The 17,540-nt window shown below is 36.8% G+C and overlaps 1 protein-coding gene across 1 annotated transcript in view; it reads right to left on the reverse strand.

The window, feature by feature from the left end:
• Positions 1–3,739: 3,739 nt before the first annotated feature.
• Positions 3,740–17,540, reverse strand: part of LOC589363 (DNA mismatch repair protein Msh2) — a 34,663-nt gene continuing 20,862 nt past the window's right edge. Inside the window, exons 12-21 of the mRNA XM_030994796.1 lie at positions 16,178–16,292; positions 14,490–14,635; positions 13,658–13,829; positions 12,042–12,105; positions 10,698–10,920; positions 9,701–9,868; positions 8,713–8,804; positions 8,095–8,249; positions 6,763–6,947; positions 3,740–5,686 (exon numbers count right to left, since the gene is read on the reverse strand). Of these exons, the coding sequence (XP_030850656.1) occupies positions 5,525–5,686; positions 6,763–6,947; positions 8,095–8,249; positions 8,713–8,804; positions 9,701–9,868; positions 10,698–10,920; positions 12,042–12,105; positions 13,658–13,829; positions 14,490–14,635; positions 16,178–16,292 (1,482 nt within the window). The 3' untranslated portion in view covers positions 3,740–5,524. The remainder of the gene's footprint in view (positions 5,687–6,762; positions 6,948–8,094; positions 8,250–8,712; positions 8,805–9,700; positions 9,869–10,697; positions 10,921–12,041; positions 12,106–13,657; positions 13,830–14,489; positions 14,636–16,177; positions 16,293–17,540) is intronic.

Consider the following 17,540-nt stretch of genomic DNA (forward strand, 5'->3'; position numbering starts at 1 on the left):
ACACCCCCCCCCCCCCCCCCCATCAGTATGCCAGCGTTCAGGGGCTCATGTCTTCTCACCCCTATAACAAAAAAAACGAACACGCTTTCCCATTCTCGCACAATATGTCCACGATATGCGCGTATCGCTATTATAGAGACCTCCATTTAAAATATCGTATAGGTGGCATGCGCAATGTTTATGAAATTTAATTCCTGTGAACTTTCCTTTTTCTTTGAATGGAATTGTATATGTGATTTAATTCAGGTTTTTATTATTGTTACGTTCTTTTGGATTAAAAATACAAACCATGTTTACTACTTTACTGTTTTTTTTTGTGTTTTTTTTGGAGGGGGGGGGGGCGTTTTGGGGTGGCAAAAATGCGTTTTGCCCCCCCCCACACTTTTTTGACTAGGGGGGGGGGGGAAACTGCCCCCCCCCCCACTTCCGGCGCCTATGTTTGCTGGTCTATATAACTAGGCCAATAATGCCTATATATGTCAACCAAAACGCACAACAACAAAAAGAAATTAAGAAAGAAAGAAGGAATTAAGGAGGGAAATAGGAAGGGTAAAATGTAGACCTGATATTATATATTTTTTATAAGATAATGAAGCGGATCCTAATGAAATGATTGGTTAAGAGCGTACACGTGACCAGGCATTAATTTTGCCTATAACACCTAATTTTACTAATGACCGGCCATTAACGCATCATTTTACAATTTACATAACAAATAAAACATCATCTTCATAAAAAAATAATACACATCATATTTTTCGGGCATTAGTAAAATTACACACACTAGGTATTCTAAACAGTTCAAACACCCTCGGCCATATAGCCTCGGAAGAGGCTGTTCCAAAGGTAGGCTACCTTGTGTGAATAATTCTTACTAATGCCCTCACTGCTGTGTATCATTTGTATATTTACCGTAGAAAATAAAGAAGCAAATTTGAAGACCAAAATAAACATCAGTTTCATTTTTAATATATCATTTCGGGGTTTTTTTTTTTCCATAACAAAATACTAAAAATCATTCCTATGCAGAGCGTCCCATTTGCAAGCCAAAATGAAAAGGCTAAATTCCAACTGCATTTGAAAGACAACACTAATTCAAAACTTCCCTCAAAATGAAAGGGCTTAAAAATACCGACCATCAGTTTTCAAATCGACCTAAGTGATTGCAATCACTTAAGTAGGCCTATAATAATCTGAATTTCAGACCCTTTTAACGAATGGTCGTACATGCCACTCAAAACTAAAAGAGTACTAGTAAGAAAGAAACATTCACCGTGTTTGAATGAATGGATTTTTGAACAAATATGATAACAAACATAGCGAACATAATAACAAAGATGTATATTGGAAAGAATATAGACAATAAAATACAAAATAAAGTTACATTTGAAAAAAGAAAACTTTAAAGTAACTGAAACTATAGACAGAAATCAAACATTGCCAACTCTCTTTCCTATCCAACAAGAACTCTCAATCACCTATCCCTGTGTCACACGATACTTTTGAAACTGCAAATTATTTTATTAATCATTTTGACAATGTTGCTAATGTCTTACATGTATGTAACGAGGCAGGTCTGGATAATGATATGCGAAATCCACTATCTTCTGAAACAAAATTTAAACTTTCTTTAGTTTCTGAAGCAGATGTGCTAAAAGAAATATACAGCCTAAAGAATAAGAAATCGGTTGGTTTGGATGGGATCAGTTCTTATATATTGGAAACTTGTGCAGCAGAAATCTTTAGAATAATAGCATACCTTATTAATAAGTCAATAACTGACGGGGTATTTCCTTCCCAGTGGAAGATTGTAAAAATTATACCATTGCACAAAAAAGGTGACAAATGCCAGCCAGATAATTATAGGCCTATATCATTATTGCCCTGCGTTAATTTTACGAAACTTTTAAAGAGAGGGTTGTTCAAAAACAATTACTTCATTACTTAGATGACAATGATGTATTAGTGAAGGAGCAATCAGGCTTTAGGTAAAAACATTTCACAACTACTGCACTTATCAAAGTAACTGATGAATGGCTTGAACCAATTTATCAAGGGAAAATACTGGGTGTGTCTGTCACATAAGCCCAGGGGTTTTAGGCATTTATATAATTACAGCCACATGAGCATATTTTGATACCTCATTTGTGACACTGGCAGGTCACTCATTTTTTTTCTTTCTCTCTTCCTTTCTTTTTCTCTTTAACATACTTCTCTTATACTTTTATCGAATTAGAAATAAACCACGTTTGATTTTTTTTTTTTTTTTTTTTTTTTTTTGGGGGGGGGGGGGACATGAGCGTATCGCTATTATAAAATCCTCCATTGATAAATATAGGGGCATGCAAAATGTTGAGGAAATTTAATCCCTGTTTATTCTCCTTTTCTTTGAATGGAATATAATTGTTATGAGATTTAATTCAGGTTTTGTTATTTTTCATTTTCTTTTTGGTTAAAAAATACAAACCGTTTTTACTCCTTTACTGCTCATTTTTTCGGGGGGGGGGGGGGGGAGGAAAAAAGAAGTGTTTTGCCCTTCCCCGCTTCTGGGTGCCTATGCTCTCTGTGAACTCTAGTAAAACATTATGCATGCTTTTAGGGACAAAGTTTATGCTTTCTGAGTTAAATGCCACTATAATCTAAATCAAGTTAAAAAAATCAAATATCTTGGAGTAAATGTAGATTGTGAACTTAGGTGGAATAATGCAATTCAAACTTTCATTACTTTGTCTTTGTGATAATTTTCTTCTACCCGATCCGATTGATACAAAGGGTTGATTCCCCTTCAATAACTAGGTTTAAACACATAGTCAGAGGGCAGATTCGATATTAACAGCGCCCCCACGGTCAAGCTGTGACAGGCCGATTTTTCACCTCAGAGGTCAACATCATTCCACCAGTGCAGCGCAACAAGACGACCAGAGTGGTCGGTGGAACTGTGTAAATTCATTCAATTAGATTGATTGTTCCGATATCCGTGCATAGTTTTAGATTGATGTCGAAACTCAAAACCAACCCATCAATTGATTTTAACTGAAAATTTGGCTTGATATTGAACAATTAAAACAAATTCATGGGGGGGGGGGGGGGGGGGGGGGGGGAGTGACTGAAATCACCATATTGTTTTTGATAGGGGTATATATATGTTACCATATAAATTCATGGGGGGGGGGGGGAGTGACTGAAATCACCATATTGTTTTTGATAGGGGTATATATGTTACCACTTTTTTTGCACTTTGTCACATTTTTACATAGATAGTCCCTTTAAATCTCATTTGCCGATTAGCAAGAATGGAAACATCACCCCTGACAAAAATTGCCCAAATGACCTTAATGTGGTTGAGTAGGGTCAATAAGACCATTATTTTTTGGAATCAGTGCAATATTTTACCCCGATAAGCTATGCATGTACAAACCTTCACCCCAAAATTAAAACCTTTTATCTCCTAGTATATAAAAATGCCACAGCTGATATTTTGGTTGACTTTTTCCCATAATGCAACATGTGCTATCCACCAAGCATTGGTGTCGCTAGGTGGCGCTGTGGATTGTGAATCCATCGTGTAAAGGCAAAAACTTGTACTTATAATAAAGCCTGTAAAAGGATCTGAATTTCAAAATATGCACAAGGTAAATAAGCTATTTGATGAATGTGTAGAATAGCTAAAAGAACACAGTCCACTAAACAGCACCTACAATTTAAATTTAAAAAACACATAAACAAGCAAACAAATTGGATTCCATGAAAACATGTTACTTTTATTAGTTTTTTAGAAACATAAATGTATATACACTATACAAAGATTATCATCTTTGATTACAAACAATATTTTTTGGCACTTTTAGCAATTCCAAACTTGCGTGTACAAGAACACAAGTTGACACATTCCATGAATAAACACTTATAACCTGAATTTATTACATGACCATGCCACATATCATACATACATTACTGGAAGACTTGTATATCTACTGAAATATCATACACTGAAACATATAGGTATACATACTCAAGGAAGACAAAAAATGTGGTCTTTATGGACAGGTTCACTTTTAGTACATGTTTCAATGAGAAATACTCTTTACGGGGAACAGAAAATGTTATCTTCATAGACAAATAGTCTTTATATACAGGTGGATGCTAAGCTGTTTTAACCCTTACTGTACTGGGCTATTTTGAGCATCTCCGTTCTTGGGGGGGGGGGGCCTGGTAGGATTATTCCTTGAAATGCACTGAGCGCTTATAACGGCTGCCAAAGCTAAAGCTAGGGTAATAATTTCCAAAGTTCTTTGGAAGCGCATAGAGATGTTATTTCATAACGTTTTATGCGCTATAGTAGTTATGACTTGTATAGCGCATAATACGGGCTATACAAAAACTGAACTATTATTATTATTACTATTCCTTTCACTCAGGAAGGGTATTAGGTTTCATTATTAACTGCAGGTTGCATTTAATTGTTATTGCTATATCAGGCAAACATCAAGGACAAGTTGTGGTCATAAAAAATTACCATAGTAGAAGGGGAACAAAAGCAAACATCATTTTGAACTGATTCATTGAACATGAATATATAGAATGACTATATAGCATTACAAGATTATGTCAAAGCATCATCAAACCATCTACTCAAAACCAGGAGGGATTCAGCTCTAATGAGAATGACTACCTCTTGGTATACAAAACATTCAATATATTATCTGATGTACAGCAGAACCATTCTTCTTTACATCAGATAATGAAAAAAAGAACCAGAGATTTCAGTTAATCATCAATATGTGGATATTACATATCAGGGGGGCGTTTCACAAAACTTCTCATCAGTGACAAATGACAGTTATTGTTATAAGCTACTGAAATCCTTGCTTCTGATTGGTATTAGCAGATTTGTCACTGATTTTTGTCATTTGTCGTTGAAAAAATGCTTTGTGAAACGGGTCCCAGGAGTCAGAATACGTTCGCATAAACTTATCATATTAAGACCGTCATCCATCATTTGGATACTTCACAACTACTGTTGAATAGACTTAAAAGGGCAATCCAACCCTTGAAATAAGTTCATTTGTACGAAAGCAGAAAGATAAGATAAACCGAATGGCGCAAGTTTGAAATAAATTGGACCAATAATAAGAAAGTTATGAATGTTTGAAATATGAGATTACTGAGCCTGGCAATTTGGGCAGTGGATTGTAACATAGTCGCAGATAAGTCTCCGGTTTGTCTGTATACAAAAATATCTTCTTTTTTTTCTTCTTTCTCCTAAGTGTCTTCTCCCTGGGGCACTGCTCAATAATAATCGGGGCAGCGCCAGGAGCGTCACAACATGACGGACATGTGCGCTATATAAGAAGCCACCATCATTATTATTATTATTAAAATATATTAGGGATAGTATATTATTAGGCTTGGGGTTGGGGTAGGAAAATGTATTGATCCAGATTTGAAGGTCAGACTTTGGTTAGTGGAGGACATTGTCTACAGGGAGCAATTGTCGCTGGAGCATGTGTTTTAACAACACTCCCTATGTTCCCCTGGAGAGCAATTCTTCAATGTAAGCATTTCCTTTAGCTTGGACCTCTGCCTTGAGGGACTGTAGCTTGCTCATGACGTCATCTTCTGAGAGGTCATCAAGGGGTAGTAGCTTGACCTTTGACACAAAGTCTTGTATGATCGCTTCTCCTTCCTGTCAACATCAACAAAATGAAAGGACTTCTCAATTATAGCTATGCAATTCCTATTTTTCTGTTGAATCAGTAGTTTGCCGTTTTAAGCACATTTTTTAACTACAGATCTAGTTGACTAGCAATAATATGCAAGTAGAGCATTCTTTCAAGTTTCATCACATGATCTCTTTCATTTTCATGCTCTATATTCAGTTAACAACTAAATTATTCATACCCTTACCAAGTTTTGTAATTTTGGAAGTACGTGAATAACTGATAACCTTATTTGGTACTTGGTTGGGTAATCCCTTTGGCAGCTCACTCAGGAAGCTATACTGGGATGGTAGGTGAGGCAAGTAACTACAAGGAGTGTCATGAATTGCAGGTATGGTGTGTGGATAAAGCACTCATTAATTTACAGTAAAATATGCTAAGTCCAGTGCAAGTAAAAACCAAGCTAGTAAGCTTATATGATGTGGGAACCAACAGGGGGCTGTATCATTTTGATGATGGGAACTGATTACCAAAAACCAGGAGTTTGTAATAAATCATGGAGTTGTCATTTTATGTAGGCATAATCAAAACCTAATGCCTCAGTCACACCTTTGTGTATTTGGCTTGCGTATTGCCGTTTTAACATTTATTCCTATTTCTTGATAATTATCAAGAAATGATTTTCTGGTGTAAAGCAATGGTAATTCTTGATTTCAAGAAATAGGAATAAATGTTATAAAGGCTTGCCATAAATATGCAGCAATACGCAAGCCCAGGCGCGTACGCAGGGGGGGGGGGGGGGGGGGGGTTGGAGGTTAAACCCCCTCCCCTTGAGTTTTTTTTATGTGTATGTTTTGTGTACGTTTTTCGGCAAATCCCCCCCCCCCCCCCTTTTGAGTTTGTTTTATTTTTTTTAATTAAAAAAAAAAAATTTGCCAAAGGCTGACCTAAAAAAGGTGACCTTAACCCCCCCCCCCCTTATTCAGCAGCGGGCCCGATTTAAAAAAAAAACCCTTGAAAAAATCCTGCGTACGCCACTGCGCAAGCCAAATACACAAAGATGAGACTGAAGCATAAGTCCTAATGATCAAGACAGACCCACCTGCTTTTCTACTCTGCGTTTCTTAGCCGTGGGTTCATCCAGCCCCTCCATACTAGCCGCCGCAGATGATGCGATGCTCTGGAAGTCTTCAAGCTCTGCTGCCTTCTCTCTGGCAAAGTCAATAACCTTCTGTGGAAAGTGAGCAAGCTCTGCCACATGGATACCGAAACTCTGATCGCATACACCTAACAAATGACATGTCAAAGGAAGTTTTGTATTAATAACACACAGCAAACTGCAGCATAAATGAATGACACATCTAATGATATGTTGCTAAATTATACAGACTGAATGTTAAATCTCATTTATAACGGTTGCTGAATTGCATTTGTTTATATTTAAATATCTGCAGGTAAAGAAAAAGAAAATCTCCCATTTTAAAATGTTCACACATTTTTTTAAGGTTGTGATTTAAATTCCATTAAGGGAATAAAGCATGACACTTCTTGTGATATATCGTAGAAGCCATTATAGTCTCAAATATTTTCATGAAGTGTTGTAGGGTCACTAATTTAACAATTGAGTTAGCAAAGCATGTGCAAAAGTGTATAGCAAGAAGCCCGTGTTAGTCATTGTGAAATCAATTCAAGAAAATGTCTATGTTCCTCCCCTTAGCACAAAAATAATAATCTGTGCGTGAAAATATTGGCATACCGTATTTGCCGGCGATAAGGCCGCACCGCCGCATAGGCCGCACCCCCAACTTTGACATTTCAAAGGGGGGGGGGGGGGAAACAAAAACAAAAACAAACGAACGGACAAAACAAAATAATCATAATTTTCTCGAAAACACTATTTTTTTTTTTACAAACTGATACAAAATTCATCCATATTCTTATAATTTACCGGAAGTTTAGCTAAAAGAGTGATCGCAGGCAGATTTGGTGTCCGTTACACAATGTACGGTATAATACGAATCTGCATGAAATGGAAAAACAAAATGGCGACTTCGGATGGTTGTCGCGGCAGCTCCGATAGACTGTCCCTTCCTTTACCTTTGCAATGCATTGGCACGAACTTAGATCAAGATCTATCGGCAAATGTTGTGTTAGGACGTTTATTTTCGTCTTCATGTCAACAATGCAAGATAAAATTGTCGGTAAGATGTTTGGAAATGTCCTGTACCATAGTGGTATTGTTATTTTACCGTTTCTAATCCCATACGTGCAAATTTGTATTTGTTTTGACTTTAAAAAAAAAACATTTTGTTACTCTTTCGTCGTAAAGGCCGCTCCCCGACTTTTAGATATTTTTTCTTCCAAAAATACTGCGGCCTTTACGCCGGCAAATACGGTATACAGTTTAATGTTATAATCCCTATGATTTACTTACCAGGCTTGACCTTATAGAGGAGTGTGAGCTGACCGTCTGATGTTAGAGCAGTCACATGAAGATTATTGACCGTAGGGATGACATCAGCTAGGGCGGTCAGCTCATGGAAGTGGGTTGCAAACAGGCAGAAGCCGCAGATCTTACTGGCGATGTATCTGACAAACAAAAGTAAAATATTCATTTTATTGGGATATTGTATTTCAAATCTCCATGTTGTTGGGCAAGCAGAGATGTACAGCTTTAGTATCATTCTGTGAACATCTTCATTAACACAGCAGATGTATTAAACTACTTTGAGAGTATGATGAATATTGAAATCAAAATTTGTCCATCAAATTCAACGTACTGATTACTGATTGCCCTGGGTTAGTACAGGAACGATCTACTTCCCACCAATAATGGGTTATGTAGGTTATGGCAACAAATAACAATCACAATTCTGTCTGCTATGAAGATTTGATGTTCTTTTTAATGAGTATATTTTGAAAGTACAGTATCACCAGTCTGGAATGGTATATGTACATGCATACACAGATATTTCCTATAACTACCGGTATGTCTAGTTATCATGTTCTATGGTAATCATTGATAACCAATCACTTTAAATCTGATCCTTACTCTGAAATGGCCCATGCTAGGCCGAATCCGTCGTAAGTAGAGGTCCCTCGTCCCAGCTCATCTATGATGATCAGTGAGTTGCTTGTGGCAGACTGCAAAGACAAATGGAAAACATGAATGTCACATAAATTTGACTGAGGATATTGCTTGACTTACCCTAAGCTGGTTGACTAACGAGGATATTGCTTGACTAAACCTAAGCTAGCTGACTAATGAGGATATTGCATGACTTACCCTTAGCTAGCTGACTAATGAGGATATTGCTTGACTTACCCTAAGCTGGTTGACTAATAAGGATATTGCTTGACTAACCCTAAGCTAGATGAATAATGAGGATATTGCTCGACATATACCCTAAGCTAGCTGACTAATGAGGATATTGCTTGACTTACCCTAAGCTGGTTGACTAATGAGGATATTGCTTGACTTACCCTAAGCTGGTTGACTAATGAGGATATTGCTTGACTAACCCTAAGCTAGCTGAATAATGAGGATATTGCTCGACTTACCCTAAGCTAGCTGACTAATGAGGATATTGCTTGACTTACCCTAAGCTGGTTGACTAATGAGGATATTGCTTGACTTACCCTATGCTAGTTGACTAATGAGGATATTGCTTGACTTACCCTATGCTAGTTGACTAACAAGGATATTGCTTGACTTACCCTAAGCTAGTTGACTAATGAGGATATTGCTTGACTTACCTTAAGCTAGCTGACTAATGAGGATATTGCTTGACTTACCCTATGCTAGTTGACTAATGAGGATATTGCTCGACTTTCCTTAAGCTAGCTGACTAATGAGGATATTGCTTGACTTACCCTATGCTAGTTGACTAATGAGGATATTGCTTGACTTACCCTAAGCTAGCCGACTAATGAGGATATTGCTTGACTTACCCTAAGCTAGTTGACTAATGGGTATATTTCTTGACTTACCCTAAGCTAGTTGAAAGCTAATTGACTAACGAGGATATTGCTTGACTTACCCTTAGGATCGATGCTGTCTCTAGCATCTCAGCCATGAAAGTAGAGACTCCTTTAAGCTGACAATCTCCTGCTCCTACTCTGGCCAGGATGCAGTCCACGATGGAGATCTCAGCCGTATCACAGGGTACGAAGCAACCGATCTGAGCCATCAGGACTATCACACCAACCTGGGTCAAATAATGAATTTGATGAATGACTTTGTGCAACATTCTTGACAGAAACTAGTTCTTTTTAAGACAATTAGTTGTTGTTTTGGGTACCTCTATTACATTTTATTGATATATTTATCTTCAAAATTATTTTACTTGGCATTACAACACCAATCATATTCAACAACACATCACACATTATATGATATCATCATCCTACAATGGCATTTGTACCCTAATGTATCCTCATTTCACACCTGGATGGACAGGTCTTGATAGGACAGGTCTTGATTAAAGATAAAGGTGAGTTCTGGTAATGCGATTGCATTATGAAAGAAATAGTGTGGAAACAATCAGAAAAGGTCATCTAGCATATAAGTATTGGTGTGTACTGCAAGGTTCTGGAATCATCAAAAAGCAAAGAAATTTGGCCCAGTCTTGGTAAATTTACAAGCATTGTACACAGAAAGATGTATATGGGACTACACTAACATGTGCCATCAAAATCCATCCCAATTTTTATGATGTTACATGCCATATTTAGAATGTTAAGGCATTTGAAGAGCCTTGCTTTTCAGGGAACATTTTTTATCTGTTCATCCGTGCTTGCATAATACAATGATAGTGCTCAAAAATTATTTGTCACCTCTTCCCAGAACTCAACCTTCTCTTTAAGGACATAAAGTGTCATGCTGGGGCTAGAATCCATTACTCCTGTAGATCAATGTAAGGTTGAATTGTCACCAAAATTAATCTGTGTAATTCAACTACAAAATACTATTTGGTTAAAAAATACAAAATATTTTAATCAAATAAAAGTAAATTTGGAAGATTTTGAATGCTCTACCTGTCTGATAAATGTAGACTTGCCGCCCATGTTGGGCCCAGTAATGATGTGGAACATTTGCTTGTCCTTATCAAAGGTAACATTGTTAGGTATGAAGGCCACATCATCAAGCATTTCTAGACACGGATGCCTGGACTGTACAAGATGCAGGAGGCCCTCTCCCTGCGCATGCAGTGTGGGTCGGACGTAGGAGATCGGAGCTCCAGCTGATACATGGGCAAAGCTTTAAAGAAAGGAGAATATGCTGTTAAAGGGATCGTTTAACAATGTTAAATCTGAGATGCACGGCCGTACATGGTATCAGTGTCTGTAATATATTGTTATATTGAAGCCCTAAAAGAATTGCGCTTCAAAATGATCAAGAAGTGCCTCAAAAAAGTAAAAACCTTTGAGTGACCGGTTTTACCATACTAGTTTTCCCCAATAGACTGTAGTGTTATGAAAACCGTTTGGCAAATGCAAAATTTGATTTCGATTTTCAATCATAAATATCTTGATAATCAGACAGGCGACCGGCTTGTAAAAGTCATGGGGTTCCAGACTGACCTAATGGTTTATTATTATCATTGCAGCACAAGCTAAATCAAGGATTTCAGAAGGATCTAAGACAAAGATACCGGATCCCTTTAAGAATGGTACTGACTGCTTGCTTATGGCTTCAAGGGTTGGTCAGACCTGATCAATAACGATAAAACTGGTCACACCTGAAAGAGATAATCGCTGGGGTTCTATCTATAAAGCATGAGGTACACTGTCCACATCATATCTTCTGAATTGACATCACATCAAAGAATTAAATTACTGTCTCTTGGATATGAATGTTCTGATCTGTCCAAAGAAGAATGGTGGTCAAGCAATTCCTTAGAGATGAAATTGTAGAAGCTCATTTCCATAAATATGACATACTACAACTACATACATGCCAACATTTGAAAATCAGAAATCTGTACAAATTATGCTATTTAAAAAAAAAGAGGAACAATCCTAACTCTCCTATTCAATACTACAGACAAATTTGTACAGGAAGAGGAACACCTGCATTAAAATGATAATTATCTTCTCCCAAAAAGAGGAATGTTCCTCTTTAATCTGAACAGTTGGCATGTATGCAACTATATTCAATGCCTATAACACATACCTAACAGGGACAAGATTCATCGCTATAATTATTGTTTAACACAATGGGGCTCACTACATTTAAGGAATTCTAATTGCTGACAAAGGTGGAAATCTCATTTTCAAGCTATGATGATTCAACAACATTTGAGAATAAACAGAAACATGAATTATATCCATATTTCGAGCATGACAAATGAAACGTATCAACGTTAAGAAATAATTTACCTGACTAGTACATCAAGTTGTGCAGTGATGTCATTCATACTCAGCATTGGCTCTACATATCCAGCTGCAGCAATGAAACGAATTGGAAAGTATATTTTCAGTTGGTAATTTTAAAGATAAGCTCCAGTTCTGGTAAAAAAAAGAAAATTAATTCTCACAGAATCAAACGAAACTTACACTGAATGTTCAAGATTACAAATAAATGACATGTGCCAAAGAATTTTGGAAGAAAATGTATACTGGCTGAGTAATGAGCATAGAAAGACAAGGAAATCAAGGTAGTACTAGCCCTGACAACATGTGATGTCCCATATATAGCTTTCTGTGTACAGTGCTTGTTACTTTACCAAGACTCTGCCAAATTTATTATGATTTTGATGACTCCAGAACCTTGCAGTGCACACCAATACTTACATACTACATGATCAACTGTTTCTGATCCATTCCACACCTTTTCTTTCACAATGCAATCGCATTACCAGAACTCACCTTTATCTTTAAGTCAGACAATGGTGCACTTAGAAACACCCGTATTAAGCGCCTACATACTACATGATCAACTGTTTCTGATCCATTCCACCCCTTTTCTTTCACAATGCAATCGCATTACCAGAACTCACCTTTATCTTTAAGTCAGACAATGGTGCACTTAGAAACACCCGTATTAAGCGCCTAATAAATCTTGTGTATTATTATATATTATTGACACAAGAATCATAACAGTGGCAATCGTATTGCCTGCATTAATTACAAGCTTAAAATAATCATGTTACTGTACAGGTAATATTAAGTTCTGGTTATGACAGAGACCAACAATTTCACAGATTCCAGCCAAATTTAAAAGGAATGATCAAAACTACAAATAAATGATAACTGCCACACAAACTTTGTTAAAAACGTGTTATAGGTGCATCATTTGGAATGGGCAAATAAAGATAAACAAGTGAGCCAACCATCCAGACATAAAAACAGTTTTATTAAATATGATTTCCAGCGAGTTTTCTTTAGTAGGCTCATGTTTTGCTGCTTCTAAGACCAATCAATTTACATTATGAGAATCACTACATCATCTTTTCTGGAAACGAAGAAGCTTTGGATGCATTAAAAGGTTGATGAATTTTACAATGCATCAGATTCATAGATATTTTTTGCAATTTACAAAAGTTTTCTGCTGCAAAAATGGCCATCATTCAGTAAATCCCCAAATTGGTTTGCCACAACTTTCCTGTTTTGGGGTAATGTCTTGTCTTATCTTATTATGTCAGTTTCCTGTCCTTTGTGCCCGTCTTGTAATTCTGTTCTTTTTTTATATTTCGATTATTTAGATACTCTAAAAATTTTATGAAAATGTTATTATATTACATCTATTTTACTGTGATTATTAAGACACTTTCAAATGATTTATGATAATAATGTTCTTTTATATTTATTCTTGGGAACCTACAAAAACAAGCTATGCTTTCCAGTAGGTTCCTGTTTCAATTCATAATTTTGAACTTACTTTGTTAACTTTGTTTTTATTGTGCAAACAATTGATGTATGAAATGGAAAAAATAAAATCAATCAATCAATCAATCTATGCCTATCATACTAACAGCACAGCAGATGATACTCACAAGCTATCCCAATGATCTCATCCACCACAGCCTTCTGGGTCTCGTTATACTCCTCCTTGGCAGCCATGTGTTCATCATTCAACCCTCGTAGCTTGGAGTTTGTGAAGCGCACACCATTCTTGTTGGTGTCTATAGTGGAATACTTGCTGTTATTTCTCAGGGCTTTCTCTTCCTAAACAGATAAAAGGTATAAGTTTTGACAAGATAAAAGTGGAAGAAAGAAAATTGAAGTACAACTATTAATGCTACCTAGAAAACACTTTAAAGATTCATAAATCTTATCAGTGTAAATGGAGGACTATATCATATTTCTTAAAGATTTCTCTTTCTACAAGGTTGAAGTGGACAATTTTCCTCCAAAATATACGGCACATTCAAACCATTTCAGATTAAACAGGGGAAGGTGCTTTCTTGCTTTACATTGTGACCCACAAGAAATCTAACATGACCTCAAAATTTCATACATATGTATGAAATTTTGATGCATGTGCTTGCATCAAATTTGATGCATGTGATTGCATCAAATAACTCCAGTGGTCAAAATTGTACTATTCCAGTTTGTTCTTATGAAATGTTTATTGGTGAGATCATCAAGAATTTCAAGGGGTGAAAGGTGCAGCTGTTCCATTCAACAGCGCAGTAGTTGATTTAAAAGAAAGCTGCATTTTTCAAGGTTTTTATCCTGCTGAAATTCATTTTTATTAGAAGACATATTTCAAACTCAATATATAAATTTTGTTTGCAATTTAATTTTTAGCATTAATGTTCCCACTTAACAGTCATGGCAACCAATTTAGGAACAGTATATGCAATAGCAAAATGCCCTTAATACCTTTCTTGTGACTCTGAAGAAGTATCCAAGCATATTATTAGACTCTAGCTTGACAGTCTTGTTGGCTTCCAATCCCAGATCTCTCGCTGCCCTGTTTATCTGAGTTTTGATTTCATCCTCAAGCTCATCCATCTTGGTTCTCAGAACTGTTCACACACAAAAATAAATAAAATGCATATTTCAAAAGTAATTGCTGCATAAACACTTGCTTGCAGAACCAGAGGATTTTCCAAATTTATTATCTCTTTGTTCGCCATGGATCGAAACCCTAAGGAATCTTTCACATAGACTAAAAAAAAACATTGATAGAGACAGGTGGTCTTTAAAGCAGAATTAACTCTTTATATGCCACACACATAATCTCTCTGTACCTCAATGTATTCATGAAACAGATATACCAAAGTTTTCATGATTTTTTTACTGTTTCCAGTGCAAGATTCAAGATAAAGGTGAGTGTTTGTCATCCGATTGCATTGCGAAAGAAAAGGTGTGGAATGGATCAGAAACAGTTGATCATGTAGCATGTAAGTATTGGTGTGTACTGCAAAGTTCTGGAGTCATAAAAATCATAACAAATTTGGCCCAGTCTTGGTAAAGTAACAAGCACTGTACACAGATATATGTGTACAGGACTACACAAATGGTGTTGGGCTACTGGCCTTGATTTCCTAATCTTTCTATGCTCATTACTCAGCCAGTGTACATTTTCTACCAAAATTGTTTGGCAAATGACATTTATTTGTAATCTTGAACATTTAGTGTCAGTTTCATTTGATTCTGTGAGAATTCATTTTCTTTTTTTTACCCAAACTCACCTTTGTCTTCAATCTATAGCAGGGTTAAAAGGGTTGTCATGGAGCTGATCAAGGATGAAATGGCTAGTTTTGTCAAACCATTGTATGAAACATTTGGTGCCTATTGTGTGGCAAACAAGTGACTGTGCAGAGAGCTGAAGTGTTAACTATACATGAATAGATGAGAATAAATAATTACCAAAAGATAAAATGAATGTAATATCAAAGGCAAGACATGATCAAAACAGTCGAAAATGATGCCTTCGTCATGGAGCAATTTTACAAACCAAAACAGAAGCAATTTTTCAAATTCGAGTTTGATTGTAATCCATTAACAGGGTTCTCAGAATATTGTGATTACTAGCTATTTCTCATATACATGTATGACCCTTTAATCTTTGACCTCATGACCCTAAAATCTAATCAGTTCAATGGCTTTGCAAGATATACATTTCCTAAGTTTAATTGTAATCCATCCATCAGTTCTAATGAGAATGCGTTCACCAGTTATTTTTGCATACATAATGAGCTTCATGACCTTTGACCTTGGACCTCATGACCCCCAAATCTACTCAGTTCATTGGCACTGCAAGATACAAGCATGACCTAAGTAGGGCAGGAATCCATCAATCTGTTCCTGAGATAACGCGATCACAAGTTATTTGTGCATACATAATGAGCCCTGTGACCTTTGACCTCGTGACCCCAAAATCTAATCAGTTCATTAGCTTTCCAAGTTACATACATGACCAAAGTTTGGCAGGAATCCATCAATCGGTTCTTAAGATAACGCGATCACGAGAACGGGACAGACGGACAGACGGACAACCCGAAAACATAATGAAAAAGAAAGACCTAGAACACAGCACTGGCCAGAAGGAGGGAGTCACTCACCCATTAAGTTTTCATCAAAGTCCGGCTTGATGAGGAATTCATGGTTCTCCACCTGCTGCAGGTCAAGGGTCGTCTCAACCATCTCCTGGAACTTGGAGAAGTCCATCAGCATCTCCTGAATCACATGGTAAGCAAACATTAATCGACTACGAGGGATGATGGTAGCCCCGAGATCACCGAGGCGATGAGTTTGTATCCATTGCTCGAGTAAAAGAGGTTAATATTTGTTTTATATCCCACATCGGCAATAAGGTCTATTTAAAGTGAATTTCACATAATTAAAAGAACTGATTCTGCAGACAGTTTAGCTTCAGGTAGTATTTAGGTCTAGACTCTTTGTGTAAGCAGCATAGTATTAGTATAGCCATAAAAATCTAACAATTTATTGATTTAAATGTTGTAGTTTGGTCTTAAAAAAACACTGACATTTCGCGTAACCTACTTTGCTATGCTTTTTTCAATGGGCAAGTGGGGCAGCAGCAAAAAAAATACTGTACAAAAGTACTATCGCATTGATCATGTGACCTCGTTTAGACCAATCAGATTGCAAGATTCTTAGTATGCGGGATACATGTATAAAACACAATATCCACAGCTAAATGTTATTCTTATTCATTATTATTATAGAAATGATATCATCACAACACAACGATGATAATGATAATATTAATAATAATAACCCCCAGTATATTTCAATTGGACACATCAATGTATCTAGAGATGCTCAAGGCACCTAGAGCAGCTCTTATCTTGGCTTTCGTCAAGCTGCCCCAAGGTGCTGAAAGCGTTCATACCCAATAGGCGCGTCTTCATCATCTCGAGATTGGCAAATAGCCTGCTATTTCTGATTTGGGAAATAATCCAGAAGTTACAAATCGCATCTTCAACAGCTCGAGATTCGACCTCGAAATTTGAAACTCGACCTTGAGAAATTAGCTCAATATATTTTGCTCAACGTTTGCGCATAGTGCGAGTCTTCGGTCTGGTGAAAACGCACCGGAAAATAGCTAGATATTTTGCAAACTGTCCCAAGACATCTTGGGATGACAATCCCGACCAAATATCCCGCTAATTGCAACTTCGGGCTGATGAAGACGCAAAATAGTTGGATAGTTTGGGATCGGGATAGTTCAAGTAGCGGGATATTTTGCAATCTCGAGCTAGTGAAGACAGGCCTATTGACTACACCTTGGTTGACAGTAAATGTTTATTAATGCTGTGTTAAAGGACATACAACTCAATTGGTATTAAAGCATGTGCCTTCACAAATGAAAGGCAATCAGTTTGAATCTAGTTTGGGCTCACAAAATGAGTTCTCAGAGTTGGCCTGACCTTTAGAGGATGGGTGATGATTTCTCTCAGA

This window comes from Strongylocentrotus purpuratus, unplaced genomic scaffold (genome assembly GCF_000002235.5).
Source record: "Strongylocentrotus purpuratus isolate Spur 01 unplaced genomic scaffold, Spur_5.0 spur5_scaffold_21, whole genome shotgun sequence".
Taxonomy (NCBI): Eukaryota; Metazoa; Echinodermata; class Echinoidea; order Camarodonta; family Strongylocentrotidae; genus Strongylocentrotus; species Strongylocentrotus purpuratus.